This window comes from Rosa rugosa, chromosome 2, assembly GCF_958449725.1.
Source record: "Rosa rugosa chromosome 2, drRosRugo1.1, whole genome shotgun sequence".
Lineage (NCBI taxonomy): Eukaryota > Viridiplantae > Streptophyta > Magnoliopsida > Rosales > Rosaceae > Rosa > Rosa rugosa.
The window spans coordinates 60,862,611-60,879,431 of NC_084821.1; the positions used below are offsets into that span (position 1 = coordinate 60,862,611).

Consider the following 16,821-nt stretch of genomic DNA (forward strand, 5'->3'; position numbering starts at 1 on the left):
AAATATTTACAAACGTGATGTAAAAAAATAAGCACGTTTCGCGGTCGTCACTCCATCGGTCAACCAAGAAAACATACAAATGACTACGGTTGACCAATCCGATCGGGTTCGAAACTATGGTGATATTGACTAAATTTTTAACCACACGCATAATTTATTGTAATAATCACATCCAACGGTCAATTTTCCCATTTTCTTTGAATTGATAGAGGTTGTTCTTTGAAATGTATGATATATAAATATAGATTTATAAAAAAATTAGTGTCTTTAAATATTTATTTTCCTTGAGCAAATCTCTCGTCACTCAAATCCTCCTTAAAGAGTTTCATCCTATCGAGATCATCCTCTACAAGTTATTTCCCATATCGAGATCATCCTCTACAAGTTATTTCCTCCTCAATTAGATATTCACGCCTTGATCGAATATTTCCACCTTGATCAGATATTCCCACCTCAACTAGATATTTCCACCTCGACCAGATTTTTCAGCCTCGAGCGAATATTTCCACCTCGATTAAATATTTCTGCCTTAACTAGATATCTCCATCTTAACAGGATATCTCCTCTAAACAAGAAATCTTCTTATTGAGAACATAGCAAAACACGTAAAAAAGATAACCAAAAACTACATTATTTTACATAAACTCAATCATTGTTCATATACTTAAGCATTGTTTATGTTTATGCTAAAGTATGATCAAAATATCATGGAGCTCTCCACAATGAAAACAGTTAAGATAATTGCAATAAAGATACCCTAAACCCATTTTTATTTTTATAAAAACATTTTTATTATTATAAATGACATATTGAAAAAAAAAAAAAAAAAAAGCGGGATGTTTTGGTTTCATTTACCGAAGGCGGGGAGAGTTAAAAAAAAAAAAAACAAAGCGCTAATCTAAAAAGGAAAAACAATTAAGAGATAAAACCTAAGAGAAGGAAAACTCTTTACTTCTCTATCTCTCACGGTGCAGCCTCCCTCTCTGCATCTCCCATCTTTGAATTGAAGCTCTCATCTCTATAGGTAAGACTAGATTCATCTTTTTTCCTCCTTGTACACAATTATTGTATTGTTTGATTAACGAAGGTCCTATTTGCAAAAACAGAACAAAAGTTCGATCGAATTGGGATCGAATGGAATTTGGAAGTTAATTGGGTATGTGCTGCCAAATATGTAAGCCATTCTTCCTCTTCTTCTTCTTCTATCCGTTTCTATTTCGAATTCCCCAAATTCATTTCAACTTGCATATACTGGAATCTGTGGCTTACTTGCTTATGTGCAATAACAAATCAATTACATAACGGGTCGATTGCTAGTTATTTGTAAGTGTTTCGAGTGAATTGCTTATACTTGGTTCCTTGGATTGAGGTGTCTTCGGGTTAGTTTCATAATTAGTTGATTTGATTCTTTTCGTGGTGGATTATGTAATCCCAAGTTCAACACAGAGGGTATAATAATTGGGTTGAAATTGACTCTTAACACATGACTGATATATCTAACTTTATAATCGAATGAAGGTAGAGTTGCAGGGATTGAATAATTTTAATGTTGGATGAGATATGATGATGTCAATTGTTTGTTCTTGGGCGGTCATCATTGAAAATCTAGAATTAATGTGCAGTAAGAAGGATGTTGTGATCTAAATCTGTATGGTTTTTTTGGTTGTGAGCCTTCCTTCGTGATTATTTTATGCCCTTGTAAGTCATTTAGCTGATATCTAAATGTTAGTTATATATGTTCTGAAAAATTGTAGACTCTTCCATGGGAATTTGGTCTTCTGTGGTCTTGTTTCATTTTCTGGGTTAGTAAACTATGCATACCAACTGTTTGATTTAAGTTCTGACTGAAATAAAAAATAGAACTTCATTCAAAATATAGGTTACAAAAACCAACGAAAACAAAGTGCTTGCCTCCACTACAATCTTAGGCTAAATCTAATTGCCAAGTAACCCAGTTAAAGTAAAAGATATTATAAGAGTCAAGTATAACAAAGTAGTACGTTAATTACTTAACTGAATTGAAATTTCCACTCACAGAACAAGAGAGTTAGGCTATAATTTTTTTTTTCCAACTTTATGTTCTGTTCTCTGATCTTTTTTGGTTGGACAGAGAGAAGGCTTCGGTGTATAACAATAGGTAATGCACCGAGTAAACGCTCTCGTGTGCAAACTACTGATCAGCCATGCCCAAATGGATCCAGTTCTACTTCAGGTAATTCTTCAATTTTTGTTTTTTTTTTGGTCTGAAACTTCAATTTTTGTTTTGCTACAACAATATTTACAGAAAGTTAGATTTAACTTATTTATTTGACTCATATTGATTAATTTAACATGTGTGTGTAATAACAGGTAATGCAATGAGTAAATGCTCTCGTGTGCAAACGACTGATCAGCCATGCGAAAATTCTGTAGAAGATGGACTCAATTCCTCGCTATAGGCTATAGAATGTATAACGACGAAAATAAATTTCATCGCTATACAATACACAACTTATGACGACAAAAATAAATTTTCTCGTTAAAGATTATAATATGTACGACGATGAAAGTAAATTTCATCGCTATAGGTTATACAACTTACAACGACAAAAAATAAATTTCCTCGCTATAGAATATAATATTTATCGCGATGAAAATAAATTTTCTCGCTATAGACTATACAACCTACAACGACAAAAGTAAATTTCCTCGCTATAGACTATACAACCTACAATGACAAAAGATAAATTTCCTCGCTATAGACTATACAACTTACAACGACAAAAGAAAATTTCTTCGCTATAGCAAATACAACCTACAACGACAAAAGTAAATTTCCTCGCTTATAAACCTTATAACCTATATCGACAAATGTAAAGTTCCTCGTCATTCAGTACCTTTGGCGAGGAATATACCATATAACCTACATCAACAAATGTAAATTTCCTCGTCATTGAGTACCTTTGGCGAGGAATAGTTTTCTCTCGTACAAGATACATATAAGGAAGAAAATAAATTTCCTCATTAAAGATTGCTTATAGTGAGGAAAGACTTCCTTGGCAAAAGATACCTACAACGATGAAAATGTTTTTTCAAATTTTTTATTATTTATAATTTCTAAATTATTTACATATCATTAGCGAGGAAATAATACTTTAGTGATGAAATTTATTTTATCGGGAAATATATTTAACGACTATTTTCTGGTCTTCCAAATTTTTTAGTGAGAAAAAAGTATGAGTTTAGGCGAGGAAAAAAATTGTAGCTAAAGAATAACGGCGAGAAAAAAATATATTCATCGCGAAAAGGGATTGGCGAGAAAATAGTATTTTTCTCGCGGAAACTTTTCTTGACCACCCTACCGCGAGGAACGGGTGACCAAAATATTTTCCTCGCGAAAACACTACGGCGAGGATATCTCAGTTTTCAGCGACAAATTTGTTCCTCGCAAATTAGCATTTTGGTTGTAGTGTTGTCTGCATGGTGCTTTACTCGAATACTTCCAAGTGCTCATTGAGTTCTAAATCTGAATTAAAATACCATGTAAATACCATATTTAACTTCTATGATGGAATTATAATCAACTTACTATATACCTCTTCATGTGACATTAAAACATGATGTCGAGGCCAAGCGGCATGAGTACCGGTAGCTTGCTTTACTGTAAAAATTTCAGCTGACACATTTGGGATGGGGAGTTTAGCATCTTCCTTGATGGGCACATCAACTGAGATACGTATATTTTCTGCTCCTAGTGGCACTCCATGTATCGGCCCATCCAACATTATTACAGTTCCCATTGCAACAATGTTATCTTTGGTGTCTACTACTAGCTTGCATTTTTTCCCCTTAAATAATTGAATTGAAATCATAAGCTTATAGTGAACAACATACCAAAGATACTTATAATGAATAATACAAGTAGAAGAATGCACAGGTCACAAAGTTACATACCTTTTTTACAACATTTGTTGTCTCAATAGGAATATATGCTTTCTCTGTTGAAGTTATCACATTGTCATCTTCCAATGCTCCTCTCTGCCTCATCATCAGTCCCCCTTTATACAATTGTTTTGCCTTCCATGAAAATATAAAAAATGTCAAGAAGATACAAATGAGAAAAAGATAAATAAATTATAAGAATTTATGTACCTTCTTGCTCTCTCTACTGCTGTCAATTGGAGGTGGAGTATCATCCATTTTTTGAACCTTTTTGGCAGTAGCTTTTTTCTCATTTTCTTTCTCCGATGCCACCTTAGATACCTCCTCCTTAGAAGACTTATTTTTCTCCTTGTCGACGGAGCAACTAGCTTTTTCAGATCCATTATTAGATCTGAACATGTCTCGCATCATGTTTAGTTTAACTGGATCCAACTTCTCGGGATCCAATAATAAAGTAAACATGTTGATCTGGTTTTTTATCAATTCCAACTGCTGTTCCAACAATTGTGTCTTGGTTGCAGGCTTATATCTAGATGTATTAAAGTACACCTTATGTGTAACAAATTGTCCAGCACCTCTTACACTGCCCGATTGCTCAGGTGTCTCCAAAGCTTGAGTCAAAATGTCGTTTCTACTAACAGCGGACACAATTCCCTCCCTCACATCTTTCGTTAAAGCATCCTAAGACAGATTAGAAACACCAATGAATACTTAACTATCTAAAATGATGTAACCATGTAAACGTAATATTTAAGGTGATTAAGTCTGATAAATCTCAACTCACAATTTTCTCAACACGTTGTTTGGTTGTCTCACTCAAATAGTTACCATCTTTATAGACACGCCCTTTCTTCCATAAGATGGCTCTATCAATATCGTCTTCAGTCCCTAACTCCATTTTCTGTATACATAAACATGTAATTAGATCATATCCACATGCATAAGTGTACATCAACATATTCATACCAAAAATCTGCTTACTAGTTTCTCTTCCAAATTAGCATAGCCTTTCCTAGACATTCGATGATCATACTCATGCAAAGCTAGTCTCTTTGAGTGGTCCTCATGAATTTCCTATTAACACAAACCAAAAGCTTGAGATTTTAACAGTTTAAATGCCTAACAATGACTCATCAGTACAAAAAATTAAGTAATAGAAAGAGGACACTTAAAGCTAATGTTAAACAAAAGATGTGGCCTACCAAAAATTCCGGAGTTAATCGAGACTTCACAAAAGCTTCCCACTCAGGTTGAGTAATAAACTCATATTCTTCAGGTTTTTTCTTTAGGATCGAAGGCTGCGCCGATCTTTATACTTCAATATATATTTTGTAGTTAAAGTGCTCTTGAATGATTTCCATTTCCTTCTTGCACTACTCAAGACATCTTTCTTGCTTCTTGGATCCACAATGAATGATTTCTGGAAATATGCAAGAAGACAAGTATTGACTCATTATCAAAATTTATTCAAGGTACAAACAAAAATTACAAGGAAAATTTTTTACTAATGCTGCACATACCTGAACCATGCTCCATATCATTTCTTTAAGTGAATTCTTCACTGCTGGCCAAGTCTCATATGTGATTGGGATAGTAGTTCGAGCCATTACCCCAATAAAAGTAGCTAGCCTCTTCCCTCCAAGACCAATTGGTTGCCCCTTTTTGTTATATGTCAGTTCCATTCGAGCCCCCTTACTCCTACCATGAATAATATCGGACATGAGAGTTGGACCTCTTCTCTTCTTCTCGTCAGATGGCAAGTCATCTTCAGTGGCATGATTTTTTTCTTCTGAATCCATATCTTAACACCTGAAAAAATCAAAAACAAAAACAGATCAGCAAAACCACATCAATACAAAACAGTTCAGCAAGTCAATATAACAGAAAAACACATCAGTACTAAACGTCAAGCAAATGAACTAACATGAAGCAAATAAGATCAGAACTAGCATCATGCCAACAACAACATGAATCCGTTAATTATCTAAAGTAGAAGTTAGTCAATTATGCTCTTCGACCCATGCGCCTTCACAATCATTTCTCACATAAACTGCATCATTCTCAGTCATTATATCGAATGTATTAACAGATGGCAGTGCATGGGGAAAATGTAGTGACCCGAGAGGGGGGTCCCACAGCGCCGCGACTCCGAGCCAATGAGGAATCGACATGTCACGAATGGCATCTCGATAGCTCCTCAACCCGAAACCGCAAGGCCTTTTGGGTTTAGGTTGTTGGTTTACAAAACACTTTCTTGGACAAGTCATTCTAGCAACCTAACAACACATTTTCAAAAGCGGAATTCGAAATGGGCTAAGAGTTTTGGGCTTGCGATCGGAGCCCAATTTGGAAAATAAAACTGATCTCTAAGTAACGACAAGTAAGGGAGACGCGCCCCAGGGTTACGGGTCTCCCAGAATTTTTGTAAACGAGTAGGAAATAAATAAAAAGTAAATAAACAAGCTACTACAAAATCCGATTAAGGACCAAAACCTTCTTTTGATAAAACTAAAGAGAAATGCGCCAAGCCGTGCCATGTGCCTCCCCTGTACGCTTCCCGACCACATGCTCGAAACCTGCACACTATAGTAGGGGTGAGCTTTCGTCCTCGCATGCCCAATAGGGGCCGACCCAACCATGCTAGGTTTGAAAAATAATATACTTGAAAATATTTACTACATAATATTGTGCACGTTTATCGAAAAATACTTTAAGTAAAGAGGCAACCACAAACATTTGTTTTCTTTCAAAAAGCATATGCAGTATGCTTCACACAATTTGGAGCTCCGAGATACTTACCTGCCGGCTAAAGTAAATAAATCAGTGACCGATCTGGTTCGTCCTGAGTAAGAGAACCAACCAACTACTCTGTAGTCCTTGTGACTACAAGTAGCGAAAGTGTCCATTTCCTGGCTCTGAGTCTCCTATGACTGGTTCACTGTCTGTACTTACCTTTCCCCGACAAACATAGGAGCACAGCCCCCTCCGGAGGTTCACGGTTATCGACACCGTGGGATCCCTAGGAATCAACGCGTCTAGGTCCCATTCACTTTCAGGTCACAAGTACACACATACAAGGGTACAGTATCTCAACATGCAAGTCTAGCCTCGGTTTTCACAATTAGCAATTATTAGTTCTGAAAACACATGTATCACGAGGCATCGACTGATGAACAACCAAAAACGTTCTTGCAGGCAACATATTATCATAGTATAACATTCCACATATATTGAAAAGCCTCTAACAAGGAAGGGACAGCTCACCCTACCTGGATATGCCGGCGTATTCCACGCTCTGACGCTTTCCGCTTAAGCTTCCTTAACGATCGTGTTTCCTAAACCATTACTTAGTTTGTAAGTAATTATCCAGTAAACATCATGATCAACTTTAAGTAATCGCGCACGCTAAATCCTTTTTATTTCAATGAGGCCATTAATTACTTCTTTTAACCTTTACCAATTTGGGAAACTAACTTCTTTCTTGAAAAGGAAAAACGTCCTTATCGCTCCGCTAAACTATCGTCAATCCGAGCGACCAAAGTCGAGTCGATCCTCACGTTTTACGAAGTCGGTCAACCATGGTCAACTCTCGGAGTTGACTTTTGAACCGTTGACTTTGACTTCTGACTTTTGACCAAGTATTCCCTTATTTACCATTATTTCTTATTTATCAAAAATAAATAAGTAAATAATTATAAATAAAGTTTTACTTTTCCCTTTTACCCAATTACTTCTCCTTTTTCACATTTTTACTTTTACCAAGACTTTTACCTCCACACTTTCACTTTTACCTTTTACCTCCTTTTTACCGAATTTACCTTTACTTTCACCTTCTTCACTTTTTACCACTTTACCACAGTAAAACCTCAATTTAATCCAACTTTTACTCTTTTCTTCATTTTCTTTATGTTCTTTCAAAAATAAAGCCATTTCCTTTTCTTCATCCTTTTCTTTTTCTTTTGGCCAAAATACACAACAACAATTCACCAAATCTTCAACACCAATTTCCAATCCTTTGAAAATTAGATCAATAAAATCCTACTAATTAAACTCTCTTCAAAACTCTATTTTTCACAATTTTTCCAACAACAACAATATCTCAACAAAATCAAAATCAACCAAATAAATTCCAAAAATTCTAGGGTTTGTCCAAAACCCATTCCTTACCCTTTCTTCTTCAAAACTCACGGCCTAAGCTTCCTCCATGGCCTTCTTCACCTACAAATCCGTCCATCATCAATACCACAACCAAAAATTGCGAAACAAGGTTGCATGGATAGATCCTTACCACAAATCCTTGTCAAACCCATAGCCTAGCTGGTTCAAGGAGAAATCGGGTTCATGCAAACAAAATCACAAACCCAAATCAAAAACTCGGATTTAGGAAGAAAGATGTATAGATCGAAGGAATATAGGCTAGATTAGGATGGAAAATACCTTGATTTGAGCTTGGAAAGAAGAAATCACAAAAGCCCCAATTTTAGCTTCGGGTTCTAGGGTTTTTGGGGGATTAAATGGCTAAATTTCATGATTTTGGTTGGAGAAATGGAAAGAGGGAAGGAAGAGGAGAAAATCTGGAAATTTTGGTTGAAATCCGGATTCCGGCGACCGGCGGCGGTGCGGCAGCGACGGCGGCGGCGGCGATTTCCGGCGACCGGGTAGAGAGAGAGGCTCTCGGTAGAGAGAGAAAGCTGATGGAGAAAATGAGGGAAGTGGCTAGGGTTTGAGAGGGATGTGTTCCTTAAATACCTCTCCCAAATTTAATTGTGAAAAGTCGAATCTGCCCCTCCTTTTGGGCCAAGTGGGCTTGGGCTGCTCCAACTTTCTTTTTCTCTTAATTTCCTCAAGCCCAATCCGAAAATTACATCTCCAAACATCCTTATTTCTCCGACACTTCACCGAATCCTTTCGGGAAAATTTTCCGGGCTTGTCCTAAGCCTCAATACTTTAAAAATACTTTTCTAGACCCAAATTGGATTTTCTCTAATTTCTTAATCCTTTTAATGGCTTCATAATCTTAATCTAATCTCGAATACATTCGTACATTACGAATACGTAATTTCATACGTTATGCGACAAATTAAAATAACAAGAAAAAGTACGAAGTTAAAATGTTCTCCTTTCAAATTTGCTTCGGCGATCTTTTTGCTGCAATGAACTTTAGTACCTTCCAGGCCCAAATGAAAGGACTTTGGCCCAAACTTAAATTGTCGGCCCAGTAGGTGGTCTCGACACCAAAACAATTTCCAAAATCGATTTCTTCACTTAAATCACCTTGCGAAAATCTTATTGGCGAAAAATTACATTCTAAAAATTAAACAAAATTTTCGGGGGCTCACAGAAAAGATTGATGATCAAGTGTAGTATCTCCTAGCTCATCTTCATTTAACCAGTCCAATTGTGGTGCTTGCAATACAACTGACCACCTTGAGTCTGCTGGATCTTCAATGTAAAATACTTTTTGCACAAGATCAGCTAAAACAAAATAATCAGACTTGTGCCCAATCTTACTAAGGTCAACTAAGGTGAATCCAAAATCCTCTACTTTTATCCCTTTCTTACTGTTTGCAACCCAATCACATTTAAACATAACTCGCGTGAAGCTATTGTAGTCTAACATGCAATGAACTCCAATACGGTAGATCAAAGAATATTGATTTTTTTTTCCAACAAGTGGTAAGCTGATCATTGACCACTTTTTTTTTGGAAACATTAACTTCATCGCTGGCCTTTCTTTTTTCCAAGTTGAACTTTGACCTTTGGTCTTTTGGAATTCAACAGCTTCTTCCCCATGATGATTCAATCCCTTTGACTCTTTCAAGAATTTCCTCCCCGCTTAAAGGATGTGGAACTGTTCCAAACTCTTGTTGACCATTAAATGAGGTCTTTTGTTTCCTGAAAACATGATCACTCGGTAGATATTTTCTATGGCCAGCAAATGAAATCTTATTACCAACCCTCAGCCATTCAGAATGTGTATTATCACTGCAAATTGGACATGCTTTATATCCCTTGACACTACAACCACACAAATTCCCATATGCAGGGAAGTCATTTATTGTCCATAGCAAAATAGCCTTTACCATAAAGCTCTCTTGTCTATATGCATCATATGCCTTAACACCAACATCCCACAAAGTTTTTAAATCTTCTACTAATGGTGCCAAATAGACACTACTAGGAAGAGTACTTTTAATGACATTTTTTTTATGGCATTTTATGAAAAACGTCATGAAAAGTATATTCAATGACGTTTTTCTACTGAAACGTCATTGTTTCTTTGATACCAAATTTTTATGTTATACTTGTGGCATTTAGCAAACGCCATAGAAGTTCAAAAACTTTAACGGCGTTTTTGAAACGCCATTAAAATTTATAGCGTTTTCCTAAACGTCACCAATAGTTTTTTAATGACGTTTGAAAACGCCATGAAAAATATTTGAGCCCATGACGTTCGAAAACGTCCTAAAAGCCATGGCCAATTTTTTTCATTCTGCCGCTCTATTTCTTTTCATTTCGCGCTTTAAGCCCATCTCATTTTATTTCCAATTTTTAGTTCTGTTCGACACTACTTTTTTCCTCTCTCTCTCACACAGCTCCTCATTATCTCTAAGCTACTTGAAGAAAAACTCTGAGCTCAAGCCTCAAATGTCTCAATCTATCGTCTAAAAGCTTTGAGGTCAACAACACCATCTCTTATTGTAGGTACAACTCTTGTACCTGTCGTATTGGCATTCCCATACAAAGAGTCCCTTTATGTGGAGTCAGTTTTTAGGAAGTGGTTTTGGGCTTTATGGAATTATATTCTTAAACGATTTTATCTGATAAATAAAAGGGTAGTTTTTAAGTCCTAGGTATTCTAGGATTTTGTGGATATCTTGGAATAAAAGCTCTTTCCTAATACAAGTCGAATTAGGGTAAATATTGGCTTTATTGAGTAGTTGCCGCAGGCCTATGAGATGAGCTGAAGAAATACACGGTCTAGAGCATACATTTAAAAACGCAAGAATTTGTGATAGGGTCTTGCATGTTTGTTTGAGTTTGTGCCTTCACAAAGAGTCAAAACACTTGGTCCATGTATAAGTGTTTGTGATCATAGTTTCATATGCATAATACTCTCTCGAGATCAGTAGAGCGACTGTGAAGAAAGAAGAACAAGATTTGAAGATCGTTCAAGTGAAGGAGTTCTTGAAGGAAGACAAACTTTGTATTAGATTTTGTGTGAATCTTATAGCCGAGCTAGTGCTATTCAAAGTTTGTAAAAGAACATATCATTTTCAATATGATGATCTTTATTTTGGGTTCTCAAGAGTAAGAGCCCCGCAGTGTTTTTAATCTCATACTTGAGGTTTTCACTGCGTAACCAAAATCTGGTGTTTAGTTTGTTATTTTGGTTTCTGCTGCCCAGTAAGGATTGATCAGTGCACTGCAATCCTCATTTTCCAGAAAATCATATTCTGTCCTTGTATTTTCACTTGGCATCAGAGCAGGTTCTAAAGCTTTTTTAGTTGATCCGTGGTCAAGGATGGAACGTGAATATAACAGAGCCTCTAGTTCTATAAATTGCCCGCCTTTGTTTGATGGTGAAGACTATTCACAATGGAAGATTATGATGGGGGCTTTTCTCTACTCTCAAGATGAAAACATGTGGAATATAGTTTAGAATGGATGGGAACATCCAACCAAGGCAGAAGATTCAAAGAAAGTAGAAGGGTCCTCTGCAAGGGTTCTCAAACCTAGGAAGGAATGGACAGAAGAAGAAGTTCGTGATAGAACTTGTGACTTTAAGGCAAGGAATTCACTATTCACAGCTTTGTCCAAGAAGGAGAGGATGAGAATTAGCCACTGTGACACAGCCAAACAAGCTTGGGATCTACTTCAGGTTACTTATGAGGGAAACAAGAAGGTTAGAGGTCAGAAGCTTCAAAGACTCGTATTGGAATTTGAGAACATGACCATGGGGGAAGATGAATCAATTGATGATTTTCACGCTCGACTTCTCAATGTGACAAACCAATGCCGTAGCCTTGATGATCCATTTGAGGAGCATCGAATAGTCAAGAAATTTCTCAGAGCTCTTCCTTCAAAATTTCAAGCCAAGCAAATTGCCATAGAGGAGACTCAAGACTTGGACACCTATATATTCTCTTGACGAACTGATAGGTAATCTCAAAACCTTTGAGATGAGGATCAAGCCCGAGAAAAAGGTAAAAAATATTGCTTTCTCTTCTGTTAAAAAGAAAGATTATATTGTTGATGATTCTGTGGATTTAGCTTTGTTGACAAAAGAGTTCAAAAAAATTTTAAAAAACAAATCATTTGGAAACTCTTCGAAAATTTTGCCTAACAAACCTAAATGCTTTGAGTGTGGTAGAATTGGTCACCTTGCTGCTGATTGTGGCAATAAAAGGTATAATTTGCGTGGAAACAAGGCTCTAAAATCTACTTGGAGTGATAGTGATGAAGGCTCTCAATCTGAGAATGAAGAGGTAAATCTTGCTCTTACTTCTTCACTTAATATTGATTTTTCTGATGGTTCTGACTTGGAAGATGATACTCTTGATGAAGAAACAAATGAAAAGTGTAAGCAATTGTATAATGCTTCCAAAATTGTTCTTCGAAAAAATAAAAAACTTGAAGAAGAAATTGAATCTTTAAGAGAAGAAAAAGAGAAAATTGAGCTACAATTTGAAACTTCTGTAAAAGAATGGAATGTTGAGTGTACTAACCTTGTTGATAAGATAAAAGTTTTGCAGGATGAGGTTAAATCTGAAGTTGGGGACAAGGAACATGGTGATGTCGTTAATAAAATTAAAGTTTTGCAGGTTGAAGTCAAGGCTCAATCCACTTTGAATGTTTCACTAACCCTTGAAAATGAGAAATTGCAGGATGAGTTGTTTAAAGTCAAGGAAAGCTTCAACAAATTCTCCATAGGGTCTGAAAAGGTCTCCAAGATGATAGGATTTGGTAAAACTCACGGCAACAAAGAAGGGTTAGGGTTTGAAGGTGAGTCGTGCAAGCCTTTGACCTTTGTAAAAGGTGTGGAAGGTGAAAATCCGCTGCGTCAATCACATGCTTCAGAAGACATTGATTCTGGTCCCAAATTGCCCAAAAAACCAGAACGTAAATTGGACCTTCAAACCTATAAAAAGGTTGCTCAAGTAAGTCCTGACAAACTTTGTCAGCCCAGGTATATTCATAACTCCAAAAACTTTGTTCCTACTTGTCATTATTGTGGAAAATTAGGACACATACGTCCTAGGTGCAATATGCTTCGCAGGGTTACTCAAAATCAGAGGAAAACGATGGGTATTAACTCACATGCCTCGCTGCAAGCTGAGTTGAAAGAGGGTCTGAATCTGATCGCCAGGATTGCAAAGCTGGCTTCAATCCCCGTGAATCTGGAACCAAAAACGAAGCAGAAGCAAATCTGGATTAAAAAAGGTTCAAATAATCGTTTTTCTATTCATATGGATAATCTTGATAATATGCTTGAACGTGCTTTTGTTCCTACTGATCACAAATTGGCTAATTTGTTTACTAGGCCTTTAGACATACCTCAATTTGAATTACTTAGAAGCAACGTTGGTGGATGCTCTAAGTATTGATACTCTCACTTCATTTGATCCATTTTGCATGCATTCATGGTGTATGTCTTCATGATAGTATAGGTGCATTTTGTTTATGTCTCTGCATTGTTAGGTTCAGTTTCTGAAAATTTAGAATTGAAAAATAGTGGTTTGTATCCCCGAGTGTCTGACAGATTATTTTGAACTTAGATTGACAAGGGCCATACTCTTTTCTTTAAATCTGTGTGCAATAAGGTGCCTAGCATGTTTTGAACTTGTCCTTACGTCACTCTGTAATTGTGAGCTTGAACAACATATTCTCTACAATCTTGAAACCTCACATGCACACATACTCTAAGTGGTGGTAAGTCTTAATTGATGGTTGGCTTGTTCTCATTGCTCATGTACGAAATTACTCTTGTTGGTTGCTCCTTGATAAAAAAAAAAAAAAATGTAGTTGGTTAATGGAGCATGGCCAGGCTATTCCCAAAGTAAACAGGCCTCGGTCGTGACGAACGATATGAGGATTGGGAAGAAACGGGAATGGTTTGGTCACCCCGGTGGATTGTGAAACTATTGACTCGAGTAGATGTGCTCTTTGGGATGTCCTTGTTACATCTAGTACCCTAAAGTCATCTGACTTGGGAGCTGCTAGCATAATACTCGTTCCATGGGTCGTAGTCTTCTTGAGCAAAAATGTTACTTTGTGTGAAAGGCAAAAAGAAAAAATTCAAAATCATGCCCACACGGTGTTATAAGGGGGAATAAAGTTTATGTGCTTAGATGTGTTTCGTATGTGAGCTTTGCTTTTCAGGTTTCCACAAATATTACACACCCCATCTTGAGATATGTTCACTCTTCACAACAAGAGGTATAGAATACTCGACCACACTCTATCTTACCTTGTGATTGTCGGAATCAATTCACTCGTGTGAACTTATTTTGTTGCACTCTTGTTTATGGTTAAGTGGTATTGCTCTTGTTGGAAAAGCTATGCAAATTAAATCTGTTCTTAGCATTTGGATACAACCCACTCATTGTGTGTTTGCATTTCATTCTTGCATCTCTCATAACATGATCACACTTAGGGGGAGTATTAATACTTGGCCTATCTTCCTCTGATTGATTCGCCTTGGGCTAGTGTCTACTGTGCCCCATCTCTTTGTGATCCTCCTTCTACATTGCTTCCACTACGTAAGTTGCCTTTGTCATTCCTATTCAAAAAGGGGGAGAAATATATGATGTTAAATGTGTTGTGTGATCTGTTGGATTTACATGCTGTGTTTAATCAGTGGTATCATTATTCTATCTTGTGTATTTTCACAATGTGTGTGTGATAAGTGTTTCAGGATTGACAGGTGTGTTCACAAGGGAAAGTTCTCAAGTACCTGTTGAGGGGGAGTTTTCATACGGTAAAGTTGTTTTGTATAGGAATGCCAAAGGGGGAGATTGTAGGTACAACTCTTGTACCTGTCGTATTGGCATTCCCATACAAAGAGTCCCTTTATGTGGAGTCAGTTTTTAGGAAGTGGTTTTGGGCTTTATGGAATTATATTCTTAAACGATTTTATCTGATAAATAAAAGGGTAGTTTTTAAGTCCTAGGTATTCTAGGATTTTGTGGATATCTTGGAATAAAAGCTCTTTCCTAATACAAGTCGAATTAGGGTAAATATTGGCTTTATTGAGTAGTTGCCGCAGGCCTATGAGATGAGCTGAAGAAATACACGGTCTAGAGCATACATTCAAAAACGCAAGAATTTGTGATAGGGTCTTGCATGTTTGTTTGAGTTTGTGCCTTCACAAAGAGTCAAAACACTTGGTCCATGTATAAGTGTTTGTGATCATAGTTTCATATGCATAATACTCTCTCGAGATCAGTAGAGCGACTGTGAAGAAAGAAGAACAAGATTTGAAGATCGTTCAAGTGAAGGAGTTCTTGAAGGAAGACAAACTTTGTATTAGATTTTGTGTGAATCTTATAGCCGAGCTAGTGCTATTCAAAGTTTGTAAAAGAACATATCCTTTTCAATATGATGATATTTATTTTGGGTTCTCAAGAGTAAGAGCCCCGCAGTGTTTTTAATCTCATACTTGAGGTTTTCACTGCGTAACCAAAATCTGGTGTTTAGTTTGTTATTTTGGTTTCTGCTGCCCAGTAAGGATTGATCAGTGCACTGCAATCCTCGTTTTCCAGAAAATCATATTCTGTCCTTGTATTTTCACTTATTATCTTGGTTCAACTCAATTTCCATTTCACTTCTTCGTGTTTTTGGTTTAGAACATTGAGAAATCCTCTCCTTGAGTCCAAGAACAATTGATTTCTCAGGTTGGGGTCCGATTTTTCTCTTGGGTATTACTCATATTGTTTATTTCCTGTGAATGCATCTATTTGATTGAAGATTTTTGAGAAATTGTACTTAGTTTTTGGGTTTAGGGTTCTGGATACCAATTGTGAAATTGGGGTTAATAGCTCAATTTTCTTACTTAGATTACAGTTAGGGAATGCAAATTTCATTTGGGTTTTGGGTATGGATGCTAAGCCTTGTTGCCAAGGTGGAGATGTGATAGTTTCGTTGAAGGCTAACCACTCCTGTACAATTTCTGAGAAAGCTGCCGATCGCTTAAAGTTCTGTTGCCATACTTACTGATCTCAAAATATCGTGGATTTTGGATTCTGTAATTTTAAATTTTGAGGTGGGTGTCTGTTATATTCTGATTTTGAGTGATAATTGTTTTGTAAGTTAGTTCAAATTTTGGTGTAGATGACTGTATGCAGTGACTTGTGCTTCAGTTCCTGATTTTGGAGAAATTTTTACTAGCCCTGACCTAGTGTCCCCTGCAGCTTCAACCAAAGCTAGAATGCGTTGCACACAAGAACTTCAAGAACTTCTTTTTGGCAGGAAAAGGATGTTTAGTGCACCAAAAAGAAAAGATATATCCATGACCCAACAGTAATATATGAGATATCAGGTTGTGTATTTTAGTTGAGTTGTTCTTCAGTGCTAACTGTGTTGTGCCACATAATGGTGGTGGGAGCTTTATACTAGCTCCATTTTCTCTTTTTGTTTAGTTTATAGTTGAGAGGAAGATAAAAAATACATCTATATTCCAGATAGTTTGCATCTCAGTGATTCTCTGATGAGTAGTGTGGCTTGATGTTTTGCTATTTTGTTTATTATTTTGCTATAGTGCTTTGTCCTTGATCAAATGATATTTGATCCAACAAAACAAGGAAATACAGTCCTGATTCCTGAACCATGTCCTTCCAGCTTCACAATTGGCAAATGGTAATGGGATCCAGCAAAACAAGGAAACACACTCCTGAACAC

General features: G+C 36.6%; 1 protein-coding gene and 2 long non-coding RNA genes across 4 annotated transcripts; 1 reads left to right on the top strand and 2 right to left on the bottom strand.

Moving 5' to 3' along the window:
- Positions 1 to 886: 886 nt before the first annotated feature.
- Positions 887 to 2,533, top strand: LOC133734434 (uncharacterized). The gene is made up of 4 exons (XR_009858271.1): positions 887 to 1,024; positions 1,107 to 1,174; positions 2,111 to 2,212; positions 2,350 to 2,533. It is a non-coding gene; the product is annotated as an uncharacterized LOC133734434 (long non-coding RNA).
- A 934-nt stretch (positions 2,534 to 3,467) lies between these two features.
- LOC133731202 (uncharacterized) lies at positions 3,468 to 5,720 on the bottom strand. Its single transcript, XM_062158632.1, has 7 exons — positions 5,442 to 5,720; positions 4,903 to 4,995; positions 4,706 to 4,822; positions 4,132 to 4,602; positions 3,934 to 4,056; positions 3,569 to 3,827; positions 3,468 to 3,505 (listed from the first exon to the last, which is right to left on the bottom strand). Exons 1-7 carry the CDS (start codon positions 5,718 to 5,720, stop codon positions 3,468 to 3,470), a joined length of 1,380 nt encoding a protein of 459 aa, XP_062014616.1.
- Positions 5,721 to 6,208: 488 nt separating this feature from the next.
- Positions 6,209 to 8,552, bottom strand: LOC133733414 (uncharacterized). 2 transcript variants are annotated; one of them, XR_009857692.1, is made up of 4 exons: positions 8,359 to 8,552; positions 8,210 to 8,238; positions 8,089 to 8,139; positions 6,209 to 7,256 (listed from the first exon to the last, which is right to left on the bottom strand). It is a non-coding gene; the product is annotated as an uncharacterized LOC133733414 (long non-coding RNA). The 2 variants fall into 2 exon arrangements; XR_009857693.1 differs by having other exon boundaries at positions 8,089 to 8,234.
- Between the last annotated feature and the right edge of the window lie 8,269 nt (positions 8,553 to 16,821).

Bases quoted from the DNA above. Each gene is read 5' to 3' on its own strand.
- LOC133731202 (XM_062158632.1), bottom strand. From the start codon at position 5,720: ATGGATTCAGAAGAAAAAAATCATGCCACTGAAGATGACTTGCCATCT. The intron at 4,823-4,902 runs GTAAGCAGATTT...TTATGTATACAG, and splicing joins CTAATTTGGAAGAGAAACTA to AAAATGGAGTTAGGGACTGA. The intron at 3,828-3,933 runs GTATGTAACTTT...CAATTATTTAAG, and splicing joins CAACAAATGTTGTAAAAAAG to GGGAAAAAATGCAAGCTAGT.